Source organism: Pavona decussata, unplaced genomic scaffold (assembly GCF_977016875.1).
Source record: "Pavona decussata unplaced genomic scaffold, jaPavDecu1.1 SCAFFOLD_221, whole genome shotgun sequence".
Lineage (NCBI taxonomy): Eukaryota > Metazoa > Cnidaria > Anthozoa > Scleractinia > Agariciidae > Pavona > Pavona decussata.
The window spans coordinates 146,582-163,109 of record NW_028145626.1 but is presented as its reverse complement, the minus strand read 5'-3'; the positions used below and the strand labels follow the sequence as shown (position 1 = coordinate 163,109).

Below are 16,528 nucleotides of genomic sequence, written 5' to 3'. Positions count from 1 at the left end.
TATCAGTCTACAAATCACTAAATACGTATCAAGAAAACGGTCAAAACTTTCCTTATTTTATATTGTTGCTTAAGGGTAAACAAACACCTACAATGAGCAAATGGCTACCTAAGTTATCTATTAATGGGGAGCTTAAGTAGCCACGACCACGACGTCAACGACAACGTCGGAAAAACAATAGTTTTAATTAGAAAAAACTCTGTACGTGCATTATACACTTTCGTACATTTCTTTGCCTTCCTCTGCAAAACAACACCGTAAAATGACTAAATTTAAAATTTTATGGAGAACGTGAACGCATGTCTTGACGATTAATTTTCTTTTTTCTCTCTGAACTTAAAAACCGCCCGCACGAAGTTAGCTCCTATGGTCCGGCCACATTACACAACATCACAAGTTTATTTTTTTCAGTAAACACTAATGCAATTTTTAAGTTCCGCTTTCGTTGCCATCGTCGTCGTCTCTGCTAAGGCCCCTATTTCCTCTTCTACACCGTATCGTTTCCCTGGAAACATTAAGGGTGCAGTCTGACCTGTGTCTAAACGAATCAATATTCACTTAACTTGATAAATTACGTGAATCAACAAACTTAAGTGTCTTTTTTACTTAATTTATCTACTGAATCTTTTCCTTTTTTTATTTTACCTACTAAAGCTTTTCTTTTCATGCTATCTACTAAATCTGTTCTTGTTATGTTATCTACTAAATCTTTCCTACCTACTAAACTTTTCTTTTTTCATCTAATAAATTTTTTTCTTTTATGTTATCTGCCAAATCTTTTCTTTTAATGCTATCTACTAAATATTTTCTTTAATGTTATCTACTAAATCGTTTCTTTTAATGTTGTCTACCAAATCTTTTCTTTTAATGTTATCTACTAAATCTTTTCTTTTAATGTTATCTACCAAATCTTTTCTTTTAATGTTATTTACTAAATCTTTCCTAGCTTCTAAATCTTTTCTTTTAATGTTATCTACAAAATATTTTCTTTTTGTTATCTACTAAATCTTTTCTCTTAATGTTATCTACCAAATCTTTCCTTTTTATGTTATCTACCAAATCTTTTCCTTTTATGGTATCTGCCACATCTTTTCTTTCAATGCTATCTACTAAATCTTTCCTTTTTATGTTATCTACCAAATCTTTCCTTTTTATGTAATCTACCACATCTTTTCTTTTTATGTTGTCTACTAAATCTTTTCTTTTAATGTTATCTACTACATCTTTCCTTCTTATGTTATCTACTAAATCTTTTGTTTTTATGTTATCTAATAAATCCTTTCTTTTATGTAATCTACCAAAATCTTTTTATTTTATGTTATCTACTAAATCGTTTCTTTTTATATTATCTACTAAATCTTTCCTTGCTACTAAACCTTTTCTATTTATGTTACCTACTGAATCTTTTCTTTTATGTTATCTACTAAACCGTTCTTGTTATGAGCCATTTTTCAGGCGATTTACTCTTATGGAAAGTAGCATCCCATAACTCACTAATCAGCATGCCACAGAGAAGGTATATTTATCATCCCCTAATGTTTGCTTTTCCATTTGTTGTTAATAGGGATTTGCTACTATTAAAGTCATTCATCATGTTGGATCATAGCTTAATTTTTGTCTACCCATGAACTAATGGATCAGTAATCATAATTGTACTAGTTAGAAATAATTATGATTCACTTAATTGATCATTGAAATTATTTCACTTGAACTTCACTCACTAACTCGTAATTCAGAACAGCAGCAGTTAATAGGTATCTATGTCTCGGATTGATTTTTTGTAACATCGTTGGCAATGTAATCTAGACCCCGTTCTTTCTACGTACTTAAATCATACAATTTTTTCAGAGTGGAGTGACGCCTGGATCACGTTTTACACTTCTATCCTATAAATTATATTTAAAAACTGAAGCCTGCGTTTCTTTTTGCGCAAGTGAATAGAAAAGAACATAAAAAAGTAAAAGAAAACAAAATAAAAATAACGAACAAACAAAAAACAAGCACAATCCCCACCACAACAAAACAGTTACAACTTTGATTGCGTATCATTTGCTCAAAGTTTGGTATCGTATGATTTTGTTGGTTTAGCGGTGTGGATAGTGACGACGGTCACATCAGTGTGGGATTCGAAGTTGCCGGGCCGTTCTTCGTCTTCTTTCCTTGAAGGATTCTCAGTTGATTGTTCCTCTTCTTCGAGGGTGAAGTTGACCACGCCGCTGTCTTTTATGGCGGTTGTCATGGACGGCATGTCAATTGTACCTGTCTGAAGTTGTTGCTTAAGAACGTTAGTCGCAGCCAATCCTCGAATTTCGCTCTGAAGTTCATTCAAAGGTAACAATAGGGCGAGGCAACAAGATAGGGACCATTTTGGATTTTTGCGCCATTCTTTGACGTAACGATAAAGGTAGATGATGTACTGGACTAAAAAGACAAAATAAACGAAATTACTTAAATTTCAATGGGACAGTTAAAGTATCTCTTTCTAGGATTGAGAAATTAGGAATTCGGCACTTTTGAACCTGTCTCATTGGTTATTCATCTCTTTTACTTATACCTTTTTCAAAAATGGCAGCCGATAAATTATTAATTTATTTTCATGGAAATTAGGCTTAACATAGGCAAAATTCAGTAGAGTTTTTACTTTAAAACGAAGTTAGAAAGGCCTATTAACATATAGTTAAAACAATAATAAATCGGCCGCCATTAATGAAAAAGGTCTATGCAATACTCGTTGGTGTGCTTCACTTTTTTTTTCTCGTATTCGTTAGTTAGACATTAATGAAATACGGAAATTCCCCAATATCACGTGACCTACTTCTCTTAAACACAACGATTTATCTATTTTTAGCAAATAATTTTATCAAAACTGAAAAGAGCGTATAAAAAAATAACCTAGCATGCGAATTGTCAGGCTAATATCTTCGAAAGAGAATTTTTTATGGACGTTCAAAATTAGATGGATTTGTGTGAGAAAAAGCCAGCTTGCCATCCAGTCACGCTTCAGTGCTTTTCCATACAAATCCTTGTAAATTTTCCAATTTTTAAACTGGCACAAAATCTTTCGCTTTCATTTTGTTGGTCTGAAAATGTATATTCCAGCTAAATTTGTCACCCTCTTTCTTTCTGTGCGATTAACTACGGAAAACGTGACTGGATAGCAAGCCTTTCTCGTTTCCATACAAAACCGTACAATTTTCCAACATTCAAATCGTCCTGAAATCCCAGCCTTAAAGGTTATTGGTCTGAAAATTGGTGTTCTAGCTAAAAAAAAAATGCTTTTTGCATTTCTGCAATTCATATAGCTGCAGCTATTGGCAAGTTTACTAATTTTTGGTCACGTGATCAACTGTTGCAAAAAGCCTATTCCTTAGATACATCATGTCCCAGGGAAATTTGTGTTACCTCTTGAAAACACAGTAACTGAGGATTGGCCAAAATTTGAATTGTCTGCTAAGAAGTGGCAATGTTTTTTTTAGCTGATATCTATGAAACTTTAATCAAATGTTACCTGTTTAAGATGCCTAATCTTTGTTTAAGTATAGCCATTGTAGATTTTAATTGGGAAACAACTACCCAGTAACAGTGTAGTTAAAGTTACTTATGGGGAAGAAAGGTCGAATTTTTCTCAAATATTTTTTTTTAGATAATTGTTAAAACAAGAAAGGGATGCAAAGTTTCGTGAAAACAGCCGTTAGAAATCTTAAAAATAACGCGAGCTACCTGAAAAACAAAGTTTTGCAGGAAAAGCGGTGAGCGAGCGAAGGTGTCATAATCCAATTTATGCGGGACAGTGTTGAGATATTACGCGGCAAAATTTACCCGCGATCTTGAATTACCGGTAAATTTGCATATTTTTGTCTAAATCGTGTTCATCGCATGTCACGGCGTTGTATGTAAAATTTTCCTGTGAAACAGCGTTCGTTTTTGGATTCAAGCATTGCGTAAAAGGTTGTTATGAAGAAAGCGAAACTAGAAAAGTAACCTTGGGTGAAAACCCGGCCCAAAGAAGGTCGAAAAATCATTTGACGAAAGCACAAAAGGTCAAAAAACTTCAGCTGTCGGAGAGCGACAAGGGTTCTTGGTACAACCAGTCAGATTTTCTATAACTGCCTCAGCAGTAGAGAAATTCAAGGACGAGAGATCGGATAGTGGAGAGTCGAACATCTGTTCGGAGTTCGAAATCGAAGATGCCGGTGACAATCCAGCCACTTTCGCCGTTGTTGACCGGCTGAAAATAAGCAGCGAACCTCAGCACGCAGTCTCGTGTACTGATGGCGGTGAGAAGTGCGTGTCTCGTGTCAACTCCGCTGGGGCTGCCAGTTTCATGTTCTGCGTCTATCTGCCGTTTTCTTCTTTGTTTTGGTTTAGCCGGTGGCTTTCTCGCGCCATAACGAAATCGCTTTACGATATTACAGTAACACTAAATGCTTACAGAACTCCCCAGGGAATGCTTCTTTGTGTTTGATTGGCCGGCGGCGTGAGCGCGTTGACAAGTATTTTAACGAGGTACGAAAACTCGGAAAATGTTTCGAGGCCGAAAACACGGCTTTTGTTTTTGCGCGAATTCCCCATCTTCAAATGAATTAATAGGGTATGCAGATTTGCCAGATTTCAACGAAATTTGGCCAAAATGGTCATCAGATATTAATACATCAAAGTGTGTCAGGCTTTTACGAAATTCAAAATATTTTTCCCGTGACGTGTTAACATCTGACGGGACTACAAAAATTTTCCATTGTCCATCTTTAGGATGGGTTTTCTCACAAACCAATAGGAATAAAGAAAAAGCCTGACACACGTTGTTAGCCCATTATCTCCTGATTGATATTGTGCAGTCGTTTTGGTTTTGCGCCTTTACGTGAGAGTGGGTAATTCAGTTAAGTACACGTCGGTAGTATTGAGTTTGCAGGCCTCTGAGCGCTTATGTATCCAACAAAATAAAAAAACATTGATATTTTCGCAAACTTCAATTTATCAGCTTTACAGTGATATATAGTTTTCCATGGTTTTATCGAAAGCAGCGCGCGTACGCTAAATTTCCCTGAAGGCACTCGCGAAACATGGAAGTAACCTTAATACCTGGGGAATAAGAGGCTAACGATGATGGCTTGTAGCTCCTCAGTTTTGTTTAGTGGTCTTGTGATCGTTAGATGATGATATCCAGTGTTTGTAAAGTCTCAGAAGAGATTGGAACCACTTGGAAGTTATTTGGAAATGTTTGGATGATACCCGGCGCTGTCGGATCAGCTAATGAGAGATGGCTTAAAAGAATGCCGCCTTTGCACATATATCGTTTGTTTCAAAGAGGAGATAGTATGCATCCGTAAGGGTAAGAAAGAGAAATTGTATTTGCTGTATTTATAGTTAGGCACGCCAAATAAGAAGGACTAGACTGGACAGACTTAAGGTGGCTTACTACAGTTTTCTGGTGTGAAAGAAGGTCTTAAATCAAACTTAAGAAGAACGCTAGCAGGAGTTGGTTTGGATTTTTTTAGCACAATAAATACAATTGAGTTACTTTTGAGTCAGAAATAAAATTTGTCATGCTGAAAAAGTGTAAAATAGTCTTAAGTGGGTGCCTGGGAGCTACACCTTTTAGAGTGGTCTGGCTCTAAATCTGGCCTTAGTGCCCTACTTTAAAAATTTTAGGATTTGGAAAGTGGGCAAAAATACGTATTTGCAGGAACGAACCTCTGTCGGGTAGAAATTTGGCAAATGACAAAATTTTGAAATTTTGCTTTTTTTGAAACTTCCTAAAAAAAAATCTGTTCACGTATCCATTTTAGTGTTTTCTGTCAACAGCAAATATTTGAATGTAGGTTGTACGGCTACATTTGTAGAAATTTAGCGAGAAAAAATAGTTTTCGCGATCTCCGGTAGGAAGGCCATTGCGCAAGCTCCAACTGGTGAGCGCATTCTACTTTCGTGTTTAAGGCTTCAAGGCTGTTAAGGACCGGCAACCATTAGAAAACACGTTTTATCAGTTTTCAAGCCCAAACATAATTTATCTACTTAGCACACTTCTGGAACCTACTCGGTATATGGTGAAAAATTTTTTTTTCGAGAGCCGCCATTTTGTTATTTTTGCTTGCGCGGTCGCGAGCTCGCATCAGTTTTCAAGCCCAAACATTATTTAGCTACTTAGCACACTTCTGGAACCTACTCGGTATATGGTGAAATTGTTTTTTTTTTTTCTGGAGAGCCACCATTTTGTTATTTTTGCTTGCGTGGTCGAGAGCTCGCATCAGTTTTCAAGCCCAAACATAATTTAGCTACTTAGCACACTTCTGGAACCTACTCGGTATATGGTGAAATTTTTTTTTTTTTTTTTCGAGAGCCACCATTTTGTTATTTTTGCTTGCGTGGTCGCGAGCTCGCATCAGTTTTCAAGCCCAAACATAATTAGCTACTTAGCACACTTCTGGAACCTACTCGGTATATGGTGAAATTGTTACTTTTTTTCTGAGAGCCGCCTTTTTGTTATTTTTGCTTGCTTGGTCGCGAGCTCGCATCACTTTGCACGCGTGTGATGCTTTCGTGTTGGGAGAGCGCGCATATTACACTCGCCTAGTACAAAACTGTAGTAAGCCACCTTAATGGATCCTTGTCAACCGCGGCTTTGATGTTGTTTTACGGTCTAAATTTGCCATCAACGTGCGAGAAAGATCAACAGTAGAACTTGCATTAATATGGTATTTGTGTTCTCAACCCTCGATACATGACACGATGCAAATATTTATGGAATATTTTATATTATTCATTATTTGTATGAATACTGGGTGTCCTAGTTTCCCATGGCCGTAGACCACATGAAAAAATGGCATCGAGGGGTACTCATAAATACAACGTTCGGTTGAAAAAATTGCTCGACCGAATTCGTACAGGATAAGACAATAACAATTTACATCCCTTTACACAACAAGCCATGACGCCATAAAATGAAATCTTTTAAATGGGTTTTATTTGGAGTGTCTTTAAAATCTAGAACATGGGACATTCCGGAATATCTCAGAACATCCCGGAACATGAAATAGAACGAAATAAATTAACGAAAAATTGAAAAAATATATTTGAAAACTAAAACTTTGAAAAGCTTAGTCAGTTATAAAAAAAAACATAACATATATCAGCTTGACTACAATAAAAGAAAAATATCTGTATAAAAAGATTGTTCCTCTTGAAGATACTGATCCGCTTACAGTATGTAAATAAAGATTGAGCTTGCATGAGTATGTCTTTCAGAGTAAAATTGGTTTTATCAAGGCCTGTACTATACCGGTGTTTTTTGTCTGGTTAAGCCGGATTTGATAGAGCCTTTTATTCATCAATCATATGTTTGACATTTGAAAATCTCCTCATTTTAAATATGACCTCTTATTCTGTGTGTTTAACGATGGTGTTTATGATGCCATATAGGTCATTTCAGCTGCGTTTGGTTTGGCTCGTTTAAGCGCGTGATAGTTTTAACTACTTTTATTGTTGACATCTGCGTAGTGATAGGGCAGGAATCCTCCCTTGGTTCGTCCAATTAGTATCATTCGGGCTGTTGGATATTTTTCCAAGCTGTTGTGTTAGTTGGCACGACAATTTGACTTTTAATTCTAGTTAAGCTGATTTATTTTATGTATTTTATAATTTACGTTTCTCTCTTTTTCAGTATTTATATTTCCTTTCTGTTTTTTTTTTTTCATTTAGTTTTTTCGTTCTATTCAATGTGTCTGGAGTTTTGGAACGTTCAATGGTTCCTGATTTTATTTACGCCCTTTTGGGGTAAAACTTGACACAAATGAGGTCGATCGCAAACGTAAATCTTCACAATGTACTGTATACACGTCATGTAGTCCGCCGACAGACTACCGAGACTTCTAACACGCTTAATGGAGTAAAATGTCGACGAATAGGTTTGAAAAGCCCTACAAACTATGAAATATCATTTCCTCACACGATGGCCTGTTGCTGGTATTTTTCTCCTACTTGTGCGGGCTCGTCAATCGCAGCGATGTGTACCACCAAAACATACAACAATAACAAATATGGCCGACAAAGCGGGTGAAAAGAACGAAAATTCTTTGCTTGATTTAAGGGGACGTTCCACAGCTACCGAGAGAGGAACAACATTTTGGAATACTTCAATAATCGAAATGAAGTTCTCCATTGAAAGAAGTTGGATTAAGTCGGTGAAGAGCGCAAAGAACAAGCCGAATTACGGTATGACAAACGTGGATTCGCTTTTAGAGGCGGTGATCGGAAACAAATTGGAAATGTGTGGTCCACTGATTGATTCGTACTTGAAGGAGATCGGGAAAGCCATAGATTCGAAGATAAGCAGATCAAAAGCCACCAGGTTAGCCAACCCAGTTATTCTTTTCGTTCCTTGGCCTGTGTTCCGCCATGTCCGTACCCTGGCTAGGGGATCTCGCAGAGAAAGAGTTATAATTTATGTAAATTCAAATGACAAACGAACAAAAAGAATATTGGCCTGGAACAACGTCAGGCGAATATATCTACATAAATTATTATCACGGATGCCATTTTAGAAACTAACCACATCACATGACCAGAACAGCGTCGGGGATATCAGTCTACACACGGGTATCAAAGAAGATGTTCCAATGATGAATTAATCCATAAAACAAAACCACTGGTAAATTAAAAGTGTGATGATGGTGAATTAAATCCAGAGCGTGTTGTATAAGGCAAGATGCAGCAGAATTTCATTCCACCGCGTAAAAACTAAACAAATAAATAAATAAATAAAGAGAAACAAAAAAAAAAACCCTTGAATTTCTATAAAAGAGAGAACGGTAGATTTCCATGTCGAGGAGTGCAAAGCATTATAGGTGACAATGTTGTCAATATCTTGTCGGCATGGTAACAGCAAGCCTCTTGATAAAATTACTGTTATACCAGATTGTAAGCTGATACATCTTAGGAAAATTCAGCAAGTTTGGTGGTGTTTGCTTTCGTACTTTAAACGTCACGAGCTGATTCTAGATCAGCCTCCCCACCCTCTCTTTCCAGGCTGAATTGGATAAAAGATGACTTACAAAAAGGCACTTACCAATTAGAAGGAGGATCACTGAAGCATTTGCTCCAACCACCAGTAACTCGAACATGATTTTATCAACGGAATGATCCACAGATGTAGGGATGTTTTCACTGGGAATCTTACTCACGGCTCCTATTCCCAAGTTGATGAAAGTGACCACTAAAGACGTTAGCATTAACCTGTTCTCGAACGGATCTACCACTGGTTTTTTGACGGCAAAGGCAATTGCATAGATACCTGAAATGATGGAAGCGATTCCTGCATAGGACCTGCTCTCACTGCCGATTAGGATTAAACCAGATGTCAGGATAACCTTGCGCACTGTATCAACAAGTTCCCAGTACCATGCAGAAGGCCTGTAATTTTCAAACAGGAATCGTAATCCCGTAAGCAATTCAGCGCTTTTTGCTTCATTGTCGCCGTCGCAACTTTCACCTTCGTCGTCATTTCGGGTAGTTTGCAGCGCCCTTCGTTGACTCAAGAAGAGAGTGAGGAATGAAGCTGCTGGCAGGAAAAGCACGTAACCAACGGCAACGTATCCGACGATAACTAAACGATTGTATCTTGAACTATCACAGTTTATGCCAAAGTCCGCCTTTAAATATCTGGTACAATCATCCTTTTCATCGTCACTGCAAAGCGCACGGCAAGCGAGAGGCAGTACGGCTGCTGTTTTCAAACACGTGCTGAGGTAGGTAACAAACAGGATGAAACAAGCGTTTTTGTACATCAACTCTTTCGTCTGAGACATTTTCAGGGCTTTCTGTTGGTCATCCAAGGTGGAACGCAATCTAAGGAATAACTTTCTGAATCCGTAAACACAGAACGACAGGATGATAACTAAAGCGTTTAGCGTGAGTATGGAAAAAAGATCTCCAAATGCATTAATTTTCAATTCTGGAAAGAGACAGTGAACAGGCGCAATCTGGAACACGTTTAACTGCAAAGCCTGGGAATATGTTCCGATGAGGGAAAGAGAGTCGGGCCATTCAATGTATGCAAATGCTTCAAGCAGTCCAAACGTTACTTGGTAAAAACCAATAACGATTTTGAGCCGCCCAAGAACAATGTCCACTGAAGAACGCCCGACATTCTTTTTGCTTTTCTTTTTGCTTGACCATACTACGATAGCGATTATTATGATAATGACTGCAGCTGAGATAGAAAGCTGCCCGATCATCCATCTTTTTGTTGGGCACAGTTCGCAGCTTTTAAATTGCTTGTAGTAGCCATCATTGCATACTTCACACAACGGACCTTTGTATCCAGTGCTGCAGTTAGAATCTATACCTCCAGTACAAGATTCTTGGCGAGGACATCTATGAGGTTTCGGTAGAGCGTGTGGGTACTTAGTTAACGACCGATTGGGTAGCGAACCATTCATGTGTGCATTAACTTCAGCGGTAACATTAAGGACATGGCTTGTGAATTCTCTATAGAGATGTTTGTGTGTTTCATTTTTCCAGTTCCACCAGAAACCAGACTTTAAAGTTGCGAAGTCATCAGCGCATTCTAAACCATCAGCAGCACATGGTTTGCATTCCCCAAACAGATCTGTCCGATGAAACGACTGCAGGCATTTGCAAGCTCGAAATCCAGCAAAAGAGCTAGAATCAGTTCCTGTTTACGAAAAATAAAGTATAATTTTTAACCTCCTTATCTATGCATGTATAGCTTTTTGCTTCTCTGTCTGTTAGTGATTTTGAGGTCGCTCATAACGGTTTACAGCTTTTCTCTTCAGTTATAATTTGATCGATAAGTACTGCTATTCTTTATCAGTAAATGGTGCAAAAATAGTCAATTGTTCGACTTAATAGGTAACCATAGCAAAAATATAGCCGTTAAAAACATCCATTGTTTTAGCTTAGGTTAGCATAACACAGAAACGAGCCTCCTGATCGCAACGTTTTACTATGGAATTGTAACCAGCATGCCAATACACACCTTCTTGCAAATTCACTAAAAAAAGATGTTAAAGGAGGGGTTTAGAACCCACCTTGAATTTTCAAAAATGTGACGTGAATTATTTAGCGCAGTATAAATTAATGTCTCATAACTAGTGTACTCATATGCACTGCCAGGACTGAAAGCCTACCAGATGGGATTATAAAAGTAAATTTTCCTTGTTAACGTTGTTTTCAGTTGTTATTTTATTAACAGTTGCTCATGTTTGCAAATCGTTTCAATCCTTTCCCGTAAGGAAAATTGTCTTTTAACATTAGAATATACAGTATGGCGTTTGTTTAGAGGAAGAACGAAAGAAAAGGAAGCACCAACGTTTGAGTATCTTGGCCAGGGATGAGTAAACTCTACAGCTACACGTTTGATTTTTTCATCGATGCGTCTGGACAAATAAAAGAAGGGAAAACGCCCCAAAACCTTTCGAGGGTTAAAATCATAAATTGGGTTAGGCTACTACATGCCTTGTGTTACGCTGTAGATTTTTAACTCCTTTAAACACTCTGGACATTTTTGCAAGATAATGGTACTACCTTGTGGACAGGCTCTGCAATCGGTGACGCTCTTCCCAGGAGCATCGTTTTCAGACACAAAAGTTCCATTAGGGCATCGTACACAACTGTCACTGACAAAGGCTTCAGTGTCCGAATAATGACCTCCTAAAATGTTAAACAAAAAATATTCAAAACATAAAAGCCTTAACCACGCTTTCTAGGGTAAGCAGGGAAATGGCGTGGAGCATCACACAAGTGGTACGCGATAAACGAGCAGCTCACCATAGTTATTGAGCTTCCATGACATTTTCGTATAGCCAATCAAAGCAATTTAAAGGACCCTGTTACGCCGCTAAATGTAATAATAACGCAAAATGTAATAACATCGACGCAAACTGTAATTAAGTATTCAACGCAAAATGTAAAAACTTTTCTGACGCATGATGTAATTATGCAAAATGTAATGACTCAGATGACGTGAATGGTTTTTTAAAATCAGTATCATGGTTCAATGTACGTTCACCTATGCATAAATTGAATAACAGGTCTATAGGTTTTGTTCTCAACTCTTAAAAGTTTCAGATCGGGGGACTGATGTTTTTTTTTTTTTACCGTATCTACTTATTGCGGCGCTTAAAAATGTGACTTTTTTGGCGCTACGCTTATTTAATAGAAGAGTTCTTACATTTTTTGTTAAATACTTTATTACATTTTGCGTTAATATTGCATTTTGCAGGGACTCTCGACATGGTCAGAATTTCTATGGTATTCCATACACGTTGGTGCATGTGGCTCTCGAAAAATAGGCGCCGCCCTCCAAAAAGCGCCTCACCCCTCAATAACGACGCGGGCACTTATTCGAAGCACATAAACATTAACTCTAGGGTGGAAGATTACGAAGGGCGTTTCATCCTGATATAACTACAGTCAAACCTCTTAACAACGGACACCGCGGGAACATGAAGTAGTGTCCGTATTATAGAGGTGTCCGTTTTAGAGAAGTAGGCTTTATATGGATTTCGGTCTCTCAGAGAGCAAGTGAACTGTCCGTAATAGAGAGGTGTCCGCATTAAGAGGTGTCCGTAAGGAGAGGTTTCGCTGTGCCCCATTCCGATCTGCAGAGTTTTTAAACTGAGTATCTTTATTCCCATTATTCATTTACGTATCCAAAAGTGACTGTTATAAAGAAGCGTAGCACGAAAAAGGCATATTTTTAAGCGCCACAATAAGTAGAAACGGTAAGAAAATAACAGTCCCCCGATCTGAAACTTTTAAGAGTTGAGAATAAAACCTGTACACCTGTTATTCAATTTATGCATAGGTGAACGTACACTGAATCATGATACTGATTTCTTAATACTATACACGTCATTCGTCAGTTATTACATTTTGCGTTATTACATTATGCGTCAGAAAAGTTCTTACATTTTGTGTTGAATACTTTATTACAGTTTGCGTCGATGTTATTACATTTTGCGGCGATTCTCGTTACATTTTGCGTCAGTATCTCATTTTGCGGTGTAACCGACTCTTTTCTTTTCCTTATAATTTGACTTTAATGCATTGAGAAGTAAATTCGTTTCAATGTGTAAGGAAAAAGTAACGCTTGCACGCGTTAAGTTTGGTCATATAAAGATAAAATGCTGGAGTCAAGAATGTGATTTCTGAAGCACACTAAATAAATTAAAGGGCCAGTATCATGGGAGATATCATGATTTTGGGCAAAGATTCACTAAATTTAAACTTCGAACACTGTGTTACAGTTAATTTCTAAATCGCTAATTAAAAAAAATATATTTGACGGAAAGGTTGAACCAATATATAGTACAACCGATTTTTAGTGAGTTACGACAGCAAAAATTGAAAACGTTGGCCTCACGTTTTTAAACTTGAACCCATCTTTATTTTGATCAGCTGCCAGCTCATAGTTTCTTGGCATTTTGATATTCTTTTAATGTAATTTAGGTTATTATATCTTGGCTGCTATTAACGGAATAGCGTCTCTTTGATTTTCAGTGTGTTAATAAAAATAGCCTGATGCTGTCCCTTTAAGATCATGATGAAGTTTTTCCACGACAGTATTCATTATTTTGCAGATTCATTTTCAATAAAAATTGAGCATCACTGGAAGAAGCTTTCATTAACGTTATGATAGAACTGTACATATTAAAACATCATATATTTTTTGGTTTAAAAAAATACATCCATCCAATGAATCATATTTGACACATTGCAAGGTATGTCTTTAGTAAAGAACAGGAAACCAGCCTTAATCCTTTGTGGTTTTATATCAGGTTGTCAGTGTACTAAGTATGAATGTGACAGTCCAAACGGCACAATGCTTGTAATTTTCTGTGTTTGGCGGCAGACTATGATACCCTACTATTAAGCATGATTCTATGATCACATCATCTCTGTTAATAATCCACTATTTTGTTTTTATCAAGTGCGGACATGAAAATTCTAACTTCCTTTCTGGAAGCGCTCGTACTGTCTCGGTTTCTTATTCCATCCAAAAACACAAACGAATGTTCCCTTCCCGTTTCATGGAGATAAGTGAAAATGCCTTTTTTGGGAAATTGAGAGTATTTAGAAAGTACATTAAACACCCCCTGTCGTGAAATTAAAACTTTTTTTTCGGGATGGGATGGCTTACAAACTTGTCTGGAACATATTGGAGATAGCGGAAATGTACTCTATAGTCAATTTTTACTCTATAGGCAATTTTTGCTCCATAGGCAATTTTTATCGGTTACTTGTAGAATCCATGTCATAACCTCAATCGGTCACGTTCTCCTATCTGATTGGTCCATCCAAATGGCCCTCTCTAAATCAAATTTTGAAGCCTAAGCCTTAAAAGATGTAAATCTTAACAATTCTTTGAATGTAGTTTCCTGTATCGCTTTGAACAAAAATTTCACTACGTCAAGGCTAGCTTTATGAACATTTATCTTTTGTGTTCAGTAATATTGATTAAGTGGACTTCAACTCTATTTATCTATTTATTTATTTATTTATTTGTTTCTTTTTTATTCTGAATAGGTAGGTCGAATTGTGCCAAGGAAATGATCTTGAAAATTCATGCTGTTCAACAGAGTTGTTGTTTTAATTTTCACCACCTTTTCGGGGAATCCATGCCCCGTTTGTCTTTCGAGCTAAGTGAAAATGTTTTAAAACATACGTAGTAAGACAATGTGTCGCATTCCCGACACCCCTTCCGAAATGCCTACGTTTTGCCTGTAAACCGTTTGTCCACCTTGCCTACGTCAGTATCCTTTGATCAGGTTGTTCTGCTGAGCGTCTTTATTGCACATGCCATAACCCGGACACAGAGTATTCAAGGGAGTGGGCAAACATTTAATGTCGGAATACTTATGAACAACCAGCGAAAGATGCTGCATTTAAATAGTCAAAATGGCAGTGTAAATCGAACGAACGAACGAACGAACGAACGAACGAACGAACGAACGAATGAATGAATGAATGAATGAATGAATGAATGAATGAATGAATGAATGAATGAATGAATGAATGAATGAATGAATGAATGAATGAAAGATTCATAAATCAACATTTTAGCTTTTAAAGTAATCAATTGTTTTACGACGAAAATTAGCGATAAGGAAATCCGACGTTTAGATGCCTTTGTGTCCATCATTATCAATAAATATGCAAGGAAAACGTAATATATATGACGACAAAAAGTCGCCGAAACATCGATTTCCTCATCGCTAATTTTTATCATAAATATTTGTCAAAGTCTTCAGTTATAATAAATCAAATGTTTGCCAGCTTTAATGCAGTGGTGGTCATTTATGATGAGCTCTTCTTAGAAAACAACTTTGTTAAAAGATTGTAAATGGTTTGAACCCAGGAGTCATGTCATAAGTACGTAAATTATGATCATCCGGGTGAGTGTAGTCTTAACAGTGATTTTAAAAAGATCTTCTATACAAGATAGACACTTGAAGAGACTCACCTGCTGGGCACTCCTGGCAGGTACGAATGCCCAACGTCAAAAACGTGCCGGTTGGGCATGGAAGGAGTCTGTATTCTCCTAGTGATGTATTTCCAAACCCAGCAGCTACAAAAGACTGTTTCATGATCTCCTTAAGTGCTGGATCCCATATTTGAGAAAAGTTGATGTCTTCTGATTCGCCTTCCCCGAGGCCACTTCAAACAAATCGCAACAAAAGGAAACAAATTAAATAATAGAATATTTAGCTGAAATCGATGAATCTAAGAATTGTTCAATAATATATTCAGAAAATAATTAGTTTAACACTTACAGCTGAATTTTGCAGCGGGCTAGGCCATTTGCATTAGTGAATTTCATGGTACCTATTTTTCCATTTTTCATAGTTCTGCAAAAGGCAAAAACAACTATTTGCTTTTCAACGGGTTCATTAAATCATGAAATTGAACATAACGTCAAAAGTTTTTAATCTCGAAAGGAAAATCTTATCTCACTTTATTCTCACATTTTAAGCAATCTTTATCCAAGCCTATTTATTTTTACATTCTCTGCTCAGAAGGGGTTGGGGGTAGGGGGTTTGTATAGACTATCAAGGCTATGACATTAGCATCCGAGAGAAAGATGGTACGTCAAAAGATGTTTCCTTTGAGGAGTACAATGAGGTTACTCAAAACAGGAATCTTCCTATTTCTGGAAAGAATAATACGTGCCATAATTTAGTTGACATTGCGAGAGGAAAATAAGTGAAAACTGACCTGTCATAGCAAATTGTTCCCAGATAAATTTATTAAAAAGTTATAAAAGTTCAAATATTCCTCTGGACGACACGGTGTCAAACTAAAATATCTATTAATAAAAATGATCACTATTTACTATTTGTAAAAAAAAAAAAAGACCATTTAAACGCGGAGCAGAATTTTTGATACTCACATTCCAGTAATCAGTTTAGATGCTCCATCGAGAGATGTAGCATTCACGGATTCCAACTCCGTCCTCATCATGTATCTAACAACGAGAAAAACGATATTGCGCTGTTTGGTGATGACTCCT

The 16,528-nt window shown here is 37.0% G+C and overlaps 1 protein-coding gene across 1 annotated transcript; it reads right to left on the bottom strand.

Moving 5' to 3' along the window:
- Window positions 1-1,810: 1,810 nt before the first annotated feature.
- On the bottom strand, window positions 1,811-15,605 carry LOC146459278 (uncharacterized). Its single transcript, XM_085089687.1, has 4 exons — window positions 15,482-15,605; window positions 11,542-11,667; window positions 9,062-10,669; window positions 1,811-2,421 (listed from the first exon to the last, which is right to left on the bottom strand). Exons 1-4 carry the CDS (start codon window positions 15,603-15,605, stop codon window positions 2,054-2,056), a joined length of 2,226 nt encoding a protein of 741 aa, XP_084945813.1. The 3' UTR covers window positions 1,811-2,053.
- Between the last annotated feature and the right edge of the window lie 923 nt (window positions 15,606-16,528).